General features: G+C 32.1%; 2 protein-coding genes across 2 annotated transcripts; both read right to left on the bottom strand.

Moving 5' to 3' along the window:
- Positions 1 to 523: 523 nt before the first annotated feature.
- On the bottom strand, positions 524 to 2267 carry LOC143591156 (endochitinase EP3-like). The gene is made up of 2 exons (XM_077071451.1): positions 1780 to 2267; positions 524 to 1044 (listed from the first exon to the last, which is right to left on the bottom strand). The coding sequence occupies exons 1-2, from the start codon at positions 2219 to 2221 to the stop codon at positions 635 to 637; spliced, it is 852 nt and encodes a 283-aa protein (XP_076927566.1). The 5' UTR covers positions 2222 to 2267; the 3' UTR covers positions 524 to 634.
- A 4623-nt stretch (positions 2268 to 6890) lies between these two features.
- On the bottom strand, positions 6891 to 12554 carry LOC143591169 (5'-3' exoribonuclease 3-like). Its single transcript, XM_077071461.1, has 23 exons — positions 12372 to 12554; positions 11510 to 11615; positions 11049 to 11125; positions 10781 to 10972; positions 10550 to 10669; positions 10405 to 10467; positions 10270 to 10308; positions 10074 to 10181; positions 9828 to 9998; positions 9659 to 9736; positions 9419 to 9568; positions 9290 to 9358; positions 9122 to 9214; positions 8942 to 9037; positions 8681 to 8880; positions 8528 to 8604; positions 8409 to 8449; positions 8243 to 8317; positions 8014 to 8153; positions 7878 to 7937; positions 7731 to 7806; positions 7574 to 7650; positions 6891 to 7277 (listed from the first exon to the last, which is right to left on the bottom strand). The coding sequence occupies exons 1-23, from the start codon at positions 12552 to 12554 to the stop codon at positions 6902 to 6904; spliced, it is 2667 nt and encodes an 888-aa protein (XP_076927576.1). The 3' UTR covers positions 6891 to 6901.
- Between the last annotated feature and the right edge of the window lie 351 nt (positions 12555 to 12905).

Below are 12905 nucleotides of genomic sequence, written 5' to 3'. Positions count from 1 at the left end.
TTATCATTACCAAAAAATTCGTATTTAGATAGTGATATTTGTGTTTCATTAAGTAATACTTTTATAGCATACATGTCACAATGAGATACATAGCAAACTATTTTCAAGCAAAGTTATATGATATATATTACAAAATGTAACTTATGATTAATGAATATTAACTTAGCTCTTCTTGTGTTACAACGAGTCATTTACTGCAAAGTTTCAGTTTAAGCTCTTAACACTATAAATAGTTGGGAAAAGATCCAAATACGTGACTGTGATTAATTTTTTTTTTTCAATATGTTGATATTAATTCTATAAAACAACGTCGTTACTGGTGTCAGTATTATCACTATCGGTATTTATTTTTATAATTCTGATCAATGTACATAAAACACGTATCGGTATCCTTTTGGGCATATTACGACTTTATTTTCTTGGATGAGCAAGGCAAGTTCCGTGTAATCAAACTTGTAAATAAACTTTTTGATTATGTAATACACATCAGTATTTTTCACTACCGGTGTTAAAGCGGTAACTCACAACGTTATGTTTATAACTTTTATTTGATTAGGTTAACTTACACTCTTGTAACCATTATTTTATGCCAATACCGAATTCTCATTGTAACTAAAAGTCTTAAAAACCAACATTAACACCTAAGGTTCGTCCCAGCTTGAACACCAAACTGCTTACAATAACCCGTGTAGTATGCGACACGAGAGCTTACAGCGGCTTGGTTCTTACCGTTGCATTCATTTCCATTAACAACCTTAATCGTAGCTCCAAACCCTTTACCCGAAGCAAAATCCCAATGAACATTTTCCATCCAAAACCACAAGGCGGTCTTGAACGAAACCACTGGGTCTCTAGCCACAATATCCGGGTTGTTAAGCCCATCGAACCCTAGGCTCTTTCCGGCTTCACCATAGTTGTAGTTCCACGCGAGTTGAATCGGGCCTCTCCCGTAGTAACTCTTCTTAGGGTTGCATGGATATTGGGTCTTGGTCTTGTCACAATAGTTTCTTGAATGACCATTTTTTTCTTCTATGTAACATAAGTCTGTGTATGCATAGATAAAATAATATGATGTCAAAAAAATCAAACTAGTAATGCACATTTATTAACTTATATATGTTTAATAAAAATTTTTATTATTTGTTAAGGAGTTAGGGTTGTTAGAAATAGCACATGTAACATACAAATATATTTTTTTTTACTATATCCATTACGATAAATTTTATTACAGAAAATGTAAAACCAAACCAAACTATTTAATTTTTATCATCCATACTTTATATCTTTTAAAGTTTCGAACTTACATAAACATGTGTATATTTATGAAAATAAAAAAAAAACCTAGCTTTACACTTATATGTTTCATTGTTGGTAGTTTCAGAATCCATGTCATAATTAATTCGGTGAATTTGAGAGACCAATATTGACAAGTATGTCGTAGTTGGTTATGTTTCCTAATTAAAATATGTTTGGCTAGCAAGTTAGGTTATTCTGTAAAAATCGAGTTATGGTTAGACACTAGAACACATGAGATGCAACCGAGTTAGCCAGTTAGGGTTGAAAGCACAAGTTATGCGTGATAGGGTTTTTAAGTCATATTTTCTCGAGAGTAATGCAATATTAATTTTGTATGCGTTCGTGTATCGGTTATGTACATAAACAAAATTTGCCTTTGAAAGACGAATAAAAATTGCTAACCTATCATTTCTATATTAAAATTAATTATAACAACGAAAAGTTAAATAATTTCAAAGGTAAGAAATTAAGTTCATTACTTACGTCCTGTCTCATGAGTAACATGAGCAAAGAAAGCTGCGATTTCACGCTTCGAGTCCGCAATCGAACCAGATCTACCAAAATGCGGGTAGTTCTTGATACCTCTAAGAAACGCATCTCGTGTGTAAAAATGTCTTCCGGGACAATTTCTAGCAGTCCTGCCAATAATCGCGTTAAAAAAGGAAACGGTCACTATACTAGCGACGTTGGCATTATTATTTGGAGCGGGCAAAGAACACGGCCCCCCTCGACAGTCTTTTCCGCAATAAGCACTAGAAGTGCCACAATAACCATACTTGCTACAACACATGTTTGGAGCACATTTACACTTTTGGGATGTAACTGGCTCAAGAAAGAGTCCCACAAGTAACATACCACTAAATAGAAGAGTTGATAGGTTTGGTTTCATTTTGTTGTGTGGGTTTGAAGGTAGACATTTGGACATTGAGAGGTGTATTATTTATAAGGTGAAAGTCTCCCATTATGCACATTTTTTTATTTTTTATTTTATGGGTTGGAAATGATATATATAGAACATTTGATAGACAGAAAGATTTCATACAATACTAAGTTATTCATATGTTTTATGACGTTATAAAAAACAATTCATTTAAGGCATGTTATGCTTGCTGTATGCACATATATTGTATATGTGCACATATTTGTATATATAACCGTGAGGGGGGGGGGTGTAAAGTGAAATTACACTAACTTCGACGTTATTTTACTAATTTCGTGAAAATAACGTTAAAAGTGACGGAAGATTAATCATGCATCATGTAGTGGCGTTGATGGCCGAAAGACAAGGGTACATGCACCAATCGATCAGTGTCCAGATGGTTGAGTGCTATATGACTTATGTCCAAGGCTTGATGTAAAACTACTATCGAGTCGGTTGGGGGGGGGGGTCTCACCAGAAGCGCCCTCTCTATTCCTACAGGGTAAAGGTAAGGTTATCTACATCTTACCCTCCGCAGACCCTATCATAACTTTGCTATTGATGGGATTACGAAGTACGATGACGTGAACTTCAGTTAAGGACCTAAACGTAGCATACATTTGCAGCAGTTAATATTTAGTGATTTATTTACTCAATATTTAACTAAAATGAATAATAATAAAATTTGGTTATTTTACTTGTTGAATTTGCATGTTTTATTCATTGTTATCTTTTACTTCAAATTAATTTAAACAGTATAATCACTAAATAGTAACTAGGATTCGTATGTTTTATTCAGCTTACTTTATTTTGAATAAGTAACATTTTAAAAACAAAATCATAGCACATCTAATGAAATCCAATGATTTTAAAGGTAAAGAAAAGATTAAAATAACTTTAGTAAAACTTGAGAAACTTGTTTATTATCTTGTGTGTGAAGTTGTCATTTGAATGTAACTTATTTATATAATAAAAAATTACTGGCTATATTGTTTGGCCGAAACTAGGGCTGTTCAAAATGCTCGCCGCTCGTTCGTCGTTCGCTCGAACTGCTCAAAAAATGCTCGTTTGATTTCGGATCGGTTTGGAAGTGAGCCGTTATGCTCGGTTCGGTTTAAAAACAATCCAAGCACGAGCAAAGCCTCGCTCGGTTTGTTTTGCTCGAATTATTTTTTATTTATTAGTTTTATATATAAACGTAATGAATATATATATAAAAGTATAACATTTTTTAAAAGTTTTTAAAATTTAAATCTTTTTGTGTTGAATTCAAAGTTCAAATTCAAACCATAGGCGCTCGTTTTATATATGTTTTGTTGTTAACTTTGAGTTTTATACATTTTAAAGGTGAAACTTTAGACAGTTTAGAGTTGAAAGTCTTGAATTAATGATATTTTGAAGCTTAAGAAATTTAAAATTGGAAACTTAATACGAAACCAAGCAAAACCAAGCCGAACCAAGCCGCTCGGTTTCAAATCGAACCAAGTTCAAGCATTAAGATATCGCTCGTTTCTTTAAATTCAATCTGCTTGGTTCGGCTCGCTTTCAAACCAAACCAAGTATGAGCATGTCTACGTTCGGTTCGGTTCGGTTCATGAACAGCCCTAGCCAAAACCCACCTAGTAATATCCTTCTTATACTTTTTGAAAGACTTGACTTATATATAAGTCTACTTCTTGTGGGACTTCAACATGGGTGACAAAAGTGGTGCGGTGTTGTAACAGGGTTTTAATACTGTATCAGGACCTTAAGGTCTCGGCTGTAAAGAGGTATCTGAAACAGGGGAGGCTCGGAGGGTGTACGAGCCGCACCATCGGCCGGGGCACATAAGGTTTGGGGGGCATAAACTTTTTTATACATATTACATATATATGTTTTTTGGTGTTAAAATAAGATTTATTGCAATGGCTAATAAGATAAATACATGCACAGAATGATTTCTGCTTATAATAAATCAGTCGATAAAAGTTTATCCATGTACATTAGGGAATAAAAATTTCCTGTTAAGGCCTACAGGCCTTTTTATATTAGCTCGGCCGAGGTATTTAAATTCTCGTAGACGGCCCAGATATGAAATGTGATAACGGGGCTTTAACAATAAAATCGTGGGGCCCAAATGATTTTACAAGGAAATGGTGGGGCTTTAAACCACAACACGGTATTAAAGATGTGTGTTAGTTAAAGCCCCCACTGCTTATATGGCAACAACGTGACGTTTTAACTTGACTTTTAACCCGACTACAACGAATTATATTTTCTTGTATCAACATTCTAATAAGTCATTATTAACTCCACCAATTTTATGTTTTCTTCACAACCCACTCAAGACTTTAAAAACCCGTATACTGATGTCACAAATAAATGACCACTTTTAATCAGTCTTTAAGTGGTGAACAATATGATTTTAATTGAATTACCTAAACAAAAAAGTTCGTATGTAATCGAAGTATATCATTAAATAAATAGGGAAGAATATAAATCAATTTTAAAATATGATTGCTAACCATTAATTGCTGCACGAGAATGAAAAACTTTTAACTCTCAGGTCCCAAGCCTGGGGAGATGGTGGGTGGGATGGATATGGATGGTAGGAATTATGGGGAAAAAATTAAATTTTAAGTATTTTTAATCAAAATGACGTAGTTTTGATTAGTTTTGCGTCTAAGCTTACACGCATGACAGCACCGTATTCACTTTCCCATATATATATATATATATATATATATATATATATGTATATATTCATTTATAACTTACAAAATATGATAATTCTAAATCTACGGTTACGACAAGCTTGTTATTTACCTACATTTCGACATAAGTTTCATTCAAAACAAAGTCGTGTGTGATAGATAACATACAAGGATCCAAGTGTAGATAACAAGTAAAAACTCATTTAAGTTTTTTCAAGTATTATTTTTTTAATTTCTCCTACGTGGATTTTTTTACCGTTGCAACTTGATCATGTTTTACATTTCGGTCAAAACTTTGTTACCTCACTTTTAAATGTTCTGAAACATACCAGTGTTTCTTTTTACGGTTAAAAGCTTCTGTTATGTCGCGGGGTCCTAATTAAACCTAGTTAATGATAGACAAAATAACATGAGGAGTATTGATGCCATTGAAAGATCTTATGATATAGTCATTTAAGTGTCACATGTAAGTGTCCATCTTTGTTTAATAGTTTGTTATCATATTATGTGAGAGAATGAAACAAGTTTTATATAGGACCCACTGAAAAGACCAACCGGCAAACTCATTAATCGCCGTTTGGAGTGCAAAGTAAAAAGCTAGAAGACTTTGGCAATGTTCTAAAAATCGGTTCAAATCGGTCGGTTGAACCTGTTATACCGAATTTCGCACAGTATGTTGGTATTTTGAGCCTGGTATATTCGGTCAATTTGCTAGAAAATCGTACCGGCGATTTTTTTCTAAAATACCGGTTTTTACCGGCAAACCGGTTTTAAGTATGATAATTTTTTTATATTTGCGGCCCATATTTTTCCAAAATTACTTTTAACCCAACAATTAACATCCAAACGTGTAAACTTTAGGACTATTTTTTTAAAAAATTGAGTGCTTTTGTATTATTTTTTTAATACAGATTAATTTTTGGATTATTTTTTGTTATGAAATCATTTACTTTTGGTTATTTTTGGAGTTGAAGTACATTTATAGAAAATTATAAGGTAAACTATTCAACCGGTTGAACCTTCCGGTATAACCTAGTTCAACCGGTTGCACCGTTTTTTAGTCCAATCCGGTACAAGCAAAATACCAGTTTTTAAAACATTGGATTTTGGTATAAAAAAAAAGAATTAATAATTTTTTTTAAAATAATTTGTTTTAAAATTGGTTGTATACTTAAATATATGCATGACATATATATATGTATCATATATGCCGGTTCCATATAGAAAGATTTTTGTGTTGGCGTACCAAGCATTAACAACATGACATTTGTGTTTTTAGATGGCATAGAACGTGTATGTGTCAAATCTTTACAGCTTTGACACCCCATTATATTTTGAAAGGCGTCATTTTAATATTTTTGAACAACCAAGTTGTAACTAGTTTATATTTTTATCTTTACCATCAAAAGTACAACAAAATTTAGTTTTTATAAAAGCAACAATTGTATAATCAAATTATAAACAAACCTTATTTTACGTATAACTTGTTTTTATAAAATATAATATAAATAATAACAGTATATCTATTATGCAACGACAAACATGCATCGTCAAAATTTGACATTGTGCGAATATCATAATGCGCATATCAACTAACATCATCAAAATCTAACAACGTGTGAATATAATAATGCGTGCATTTTTTTTTGAACGACGAATTTCACAATTAAGTTTCTAGTATAATTGTGCATGACGTGTACATAAAATTTATTATTGTGCATGACGTGTACATAAAATCTATGTACGAGTTATAAAAATATGTTTTATCGATTTCTATTCCTGATTTTTCTTTCATTCTATTTTAATTTTTTTAAATTTAAACTTATGAGCACAAAATAATAACTACAAAACATTCCATACCATAAAGAAGCAAATTAAAACAAATTCATAAAACAAAACAATCCTTTAATATTTATAAGGATATTTTTCTAATTCTAACTGCCATAAACAACCAAAAATATGTCTTAGTTTTTAAGCAAACTCAAAACTATCCTCAGTTGGATTTTCGCCAACCACCAACGTTGGCATCCTTTCGATCATGCCTCGATCGTGTTTCACCCCATCTATTGAGCGAGCGATTACTACTCAAATTCGAGTCCGTTGACCTCACTGACCAGAATTGACCGCTCGAGCCGTTGGTCCTTGTATGATAATTGCTAGGCGCGTAGTAACCACTCGCGCTACCTTGTGAAGTAGTAGTACCTCTACCATGAGGATTATTATTTTCCCACCAGCCTCTAGTCCTTGTTGCATCCTGGCTTGAACCACTAGTACCAGACCCACGGCCTCGAGGGTTCCAACCACTTCCCGCACCTACATTTATAACGTTCGGGCTCGAATTCCTAAAACCAACACTAGAGTTGTTATATCTGAAACAAAAAATTAGAACAAATGTATATATTAGATGTGTAAAAAAAACATAGATATGTATAAAAACTAATTTTTCAAAATTGTAATCGTGTGTGTGTGTATGTATAATGATAAAACTACACTCAAATAACACTAACATACAAAAATTTTATAAAAAACGTTAGTTTTCTAGGGTTCCTTCAAGTTCTTAAATAATTTAAGAGTTCTGTAATGATACTCATCCTATATATATATATATATACACGCGCGATGATGTCAAAATATATACATGACTATAAAAGTTTAACAAACAAACCTGTTGTTTCGATTATTATGGTAACCATAACTATCATGCCATAGTTGTCTATCTTCTATGTCCGCTTCGCTTACAACCTAACGATAATAAATTATAATAGCACATGAATTAGTTGAAAATAAGACACGATAAATGTATAAAACAAATGATGGTATACTGATTCCGGGATGGTTGATCCAGCGAGCACGCGAGGTATATGCACACAGAAGCATGGTAACTCATAATAGACACATCTGCAGAATATAAAACATTTAAAAAAAGTTATAATCTAAACGATGAAACTGACTACGAAACATGGTCTTACACGACGTCAGGATCTTTCATTGTCTCCGGCTTAGGCCGAACAAAACCATTTACATCACCGCTGAAATTAAAAACAAGAAAACATAAGAAAGGAATAAACATTATATGAACTTAATTTAAAAAATAAACATTACAACCTCAGGCACGAATCAATCTTGATTATCGAGTTATCATGGTCCGCGTCATTTAAAGAAGAGATGATTCGTGAAGCAAGATTTTCAGATGAATGTAGAAATAACTTATCAAGATTCATTGTGTTCCTTTTGGCTTCATCCGCCTGAGTATAAACATGTTGATATAATATTATAATGTCAACTTAATGGCTAAGTGGTAGATTACGAATATTGTTCATTCGTTCGGGCTTACACTTAGCTCTTTTTCAATATTCTTTGTTGCCGAAAGAAGGCGATCCTCATTGATAAACGGAAGTTTGCATACACCCTTTAAAAATGGATTAAAACGACACGGTAAAGATATTATTACAAGCAAAGAACACATTGCTTCTGTTAAAATTAATATTAATTAGTCTAACCTGCCAAAGAAATCTTTTTCCATCTGTGTCGGTATCGAAATCTGAAGTATAAATAAAAAAAATTATCAAAGTTGGAATGTTTTATAATTATGCATATCATGTTTAAATAATAAGACTACCAGATGGATAAAAATCAAGAATATTTGATTCTTCATCGGTCATTAGTGATTCATAAGGTGCCGGAAGCGCGTGTGCACTACATGAACAAATATTAGTAAACACCACAATCACAAATATATCAACAAATATATATGAACAATGCATGCGCTCACCTTGTCGGAGGCAGTACAGCCATAAGTTGATCGAACGGTTTGAATGGTAATCCTTTGTTAAATGAAATCTTTACACTCGAAAGACCTTTTAGATCGGACGCAAATGGACCGTAATGGAATGGATAAAACCATGTCCAAGATGGCACATCTGAGAAGTAATACAAAAGAACCCAACAAAGACCTTCGGTGTACTTTTCAACCTACAAAAAAAATATGATTTAAAAACACAAGCAAAATATTCACTTCAATACATATACATACCACAATCTTCCTCATTTTCTCCATATCCGCTTCAGTTTCCGCAGAAAACTTGGATTTGTAGTATCGGTTTTTCCATCCAGGAGAACCAAATTTCACCTAACAAGATTTAGTTTAAACAAGAATCAATAACGATAAACTGTACTACACAAAAATGGCAACGGTTGAGATAAAGATCTATACCGAGTCTGTAACAAGACCATTCTTAAAAATATCAGATTTCTCACGAGTATACGACTTTAACTGTTCTTTCAACGCCTTCGTGTTCTTAACCGTCTGAGCAAACAAGAAAATTAACATGTTACGTAATTTAAAAAAATCGATGAAATATATGATTCGGTGATTATATACCGAAGTTGCACCCTTCTGATCATCAGCACTACTCGTTGCACGAAACAAGTCCTCTTCGTCTTGACATTCCTGAATAAGAAATTAATCAATACATATTATAGTAATTATTATTATACTAAAAAAACATACAGCAGCCTGGACGTCGGAAAGTATGTGTCTCAATTTACTGTCATGAATTTTAGATCTCTTCGTAAAGATTCTATCCTCGTACGCGCCAACAGCGAGAATGAACTTCTCGACTCTTTTCAACTTTATATAACCTCCTTTCCTATCATTGATCTGTTGTTTATCAACAAAGTTTTAAAAGCTTATAAGTTATAAGACATATACTTTGATTAAAAATGAAATTTATTTAACATAATTACTAACCTTTTCAGCATTAACAAGATAACCTCCAAGATTTTTAAACTCCTTAGTGTATACATGCATTAGAAGATCAATAGCACCCTAAAAGTATAATAATTTAAATTTTAATATTAGCAATTTTAGTAAAACAATTGCATCTTTATTTAGTACAAAAATAAAAAAAATTTCAAACCTCATGAATTTCCAAAGTAGGCATATGCGGTAGAAAATCATTTCCCGCGAAAAAACATATGAATATGAAATCGTCAATTAGTCGTTCGACATCAGGCTCAAATTTCTCCGGCATGTCGATTATTTTTAAAACCAGCTTCAGATACTCTCGTAGTGTCCAAACACGAAGAAACTGAAATATAAACAAACCATCAAATAAACACGAAAATTTAGTATAAGCGCACACTACTATATTCCAACACATTACCTGGTACGGCTTCTTCTTCAACGACTTTTTCGTGCTAACTTCTGAAATTTTAAGGCCGCTCATTTGTTCAGTAGTATCGATCTCTTCCACCCCTCGGTTCAAATCCGACTATGTATAGTATGCATAGGAAAACAACTTTTATTCGGTAACACAAAAAAAGAAGTTATATTTAAATCACCCTCATAAGTTTCACTACCTTGGCTTTACTTGTATCTTTAGCTTCGGCGAGAACATTCTGATGACACCAAAATTTAAATTAGGCTTAAAAAAGAATGATGTAAGAACTTAACAACATGAGTAAGAGTAAATATATGGCCAATAAATATATTACCTCTCGTAGAATCGAAAAATGAATTTCATGTGTTGCAAGAGCTAGCATAATGAGATCTGCATCCTACAATAGAAAATATAAAATTAGAACACATTATAATGCGAGTTCGATTGATTTAAACTTTGTAACAAGTTGGCTTTATTACCAGCCCATACAAGACATGGCTTGTATTCGGATCATAACCATTACAAGTGCGTTGCAACCGTATAAACGACATGATTTTGTGCTCTCCTTCTCCTGGAGAATTTGCATCAGAGAGAATCACCTATATATATATATATATATAAATGACAATAACGTAAAACATGAAAAATGTTACATCAATATTTTACTCAAGACATTAATAATATTGTGAAATTTGTTAGCATGAACTCACCCTTAGGGATCGCCATGCGGGATGGTTTGCAATACGCAGGCGAATGTAAGTCTGAAGCTGGTTCGATAACTCGTACATGAACTCGGTACCAGGAGTAATTATGTTTGAATCTTGAATATCTGATTCCACTTTTGGAAGAATATCTTTACCTTCGTGTTCATATTGTTTTCGCAAGCGATCTTCTTCCTCTTCCTATACACATTATTTATCCATTATTTACTTAATTTATTTACTTTATTAATAATTTATTTTCATTCAAAAAACATACAAGGGTTTTCCGGTCTTTTGCTGTTCGAAATCTTCTGCTCCTTTGCTGGTTCATTTTCGCCCGCGGTGCGACTCCATCTGTATAAACATATCCAGTTAGTTCTTTAAATATCTAAAGTAGAATATAAGTGGTCAGCTATACACACACCATCTGACATCCCACACTGTTTCATACAACGGTCTAGATACCATCTAGATGAAGGTCAGACGACCGTTTTAGGTTAAAAGTTTTCAAAGTTTGACCGTCAACAACACTGTTTTGACCATAAATAGACCGTTTACGGTCTAAATTAGTCTAAACAACCAATAAATTTCAAAGTTTTGACCTTTTGTTTTTTTTCTAAAACCGAGTATACGCGTTCGATGGTGTGATATCAGATGGGGTGATGTAGCTATAGTATAGTTATAGTATGACCCTATAAATAATAATTTGGATATTAAAAGGTATTTGAAATGAATTACCAATTGCCATATACAAAATCTTATTGGGTCTCACAATGTTCATGATTCTATCAATGTATTCAAAGATATTATTAAACACTTCATCATAAGTTTTGGGACTGTTCTCCTGTAAAAAAATAAAATAATTAAATTTAATTGCATAAAAAATGATATAGAAAAGAAAGAAGACCAAGAGACATGCATGTTAGCTGAATAATAATAATAATAATAATAATAATAATAATAATAACAACAAAAGCTTAATATCATCTCCATGATGCATGAAAGCACGCATGGATGGATAAATATTCCATTGATGCTATTAGTAAATTACAAGATTACAATAATATTGCAAAGAAAGAAGAAGAAAAGATGATAATAATAATAATAATAATAATAATAATAATATGTTGCAAAGAAAGAAGCATAGACATGCATGCTGAATAATAATAATAATAATAATAATAATCGTACTCAGTATATCCCACCAATAGCAATGCTATGGTAGGGTCTGAGGTTTATTAGTAATAATAATAATAATAATAATAATAATAATAATAATAAACCTGATCATCATCTAGATCTTCAGGATGAAAACATGGATGAATAATCCCATTCATATCCAAATAATAATAATAACAAAAGCTTAATATCATCTCCATGATGCATGAAAGCACGCATGGATGGATAAATATTCCATTGATGCTATAAGTAAATTACAAGATTACAATAATATTGCAAAGAAAGAAGAAGAAAAGATGATAATAATAATCATAATAATAATAATAATAATAATAATAATAATAATAATATGTTGCAAAGAAAGAAGCATAGACATGCATGCTGAATAATAATAATAATAATAATAATAATAATAATAAACCTGATCATCATCTAAATCTTCAGGATGAAAACATGGATGAATAATCCCATTCATATCCAAATAAAGATTATCAAACTCAACAATTTTAGGATCCTTCACCGGACTTCCATCGTACTCAACGGCATTCACCACCGTTTTAGGGTACCTGTTAGCAAGCCACCGGTAAAATGACGGGACACCCATGTATTATTTGATATAGAAATATATTATATTATTTGATCTAGAGCTTAATATTATAATCTCTTCAAGAAACACACAAAATGTTATTGTTTTGTTTTTCTGAGTAACTGTATGTTTATGTGGAGGTTTATTAGTAATAATAATATTATTGTTAATGTTAATTTAAGCAGCGGTTTGAAGTGATGGGTTGCAGTTTCCAAAGCGACACCTCGAGATGTTGAAAGAGTATATGATGTTGAAAGAGTATATTTCATTCATTCATTTCATTGATAATTAATTAATGCCAAAATTAATTAGTTAACTATTAATTAATCACTTTAATAATTGAATGGTTGAAAATTTTTTAATGGAATT

Source organism: Bidens hawaiensis, unplaced genomic scaffold (assembly GCF_021521415.1).
Source record: "Bidens hawaiensis isolate Kalapana, Puna unplaced genomic scaffold, B.hawaiensis_p1.1 tig00039350_1, whole genome shotgun sequence".
In the NCBI taxonomy this organism is placed as follows: Eukaryota; Viridiplantae; Streptophyta; class Magnoliopsida; order Asterales; family Asteraceae; genus Bidens; species Bidens hawaiensis.
The sequence above is the reverse complement of the archived record's forward strand: the minus strand, read 5'-3'. Positions and strand labels throughout refer to the sequence as shown.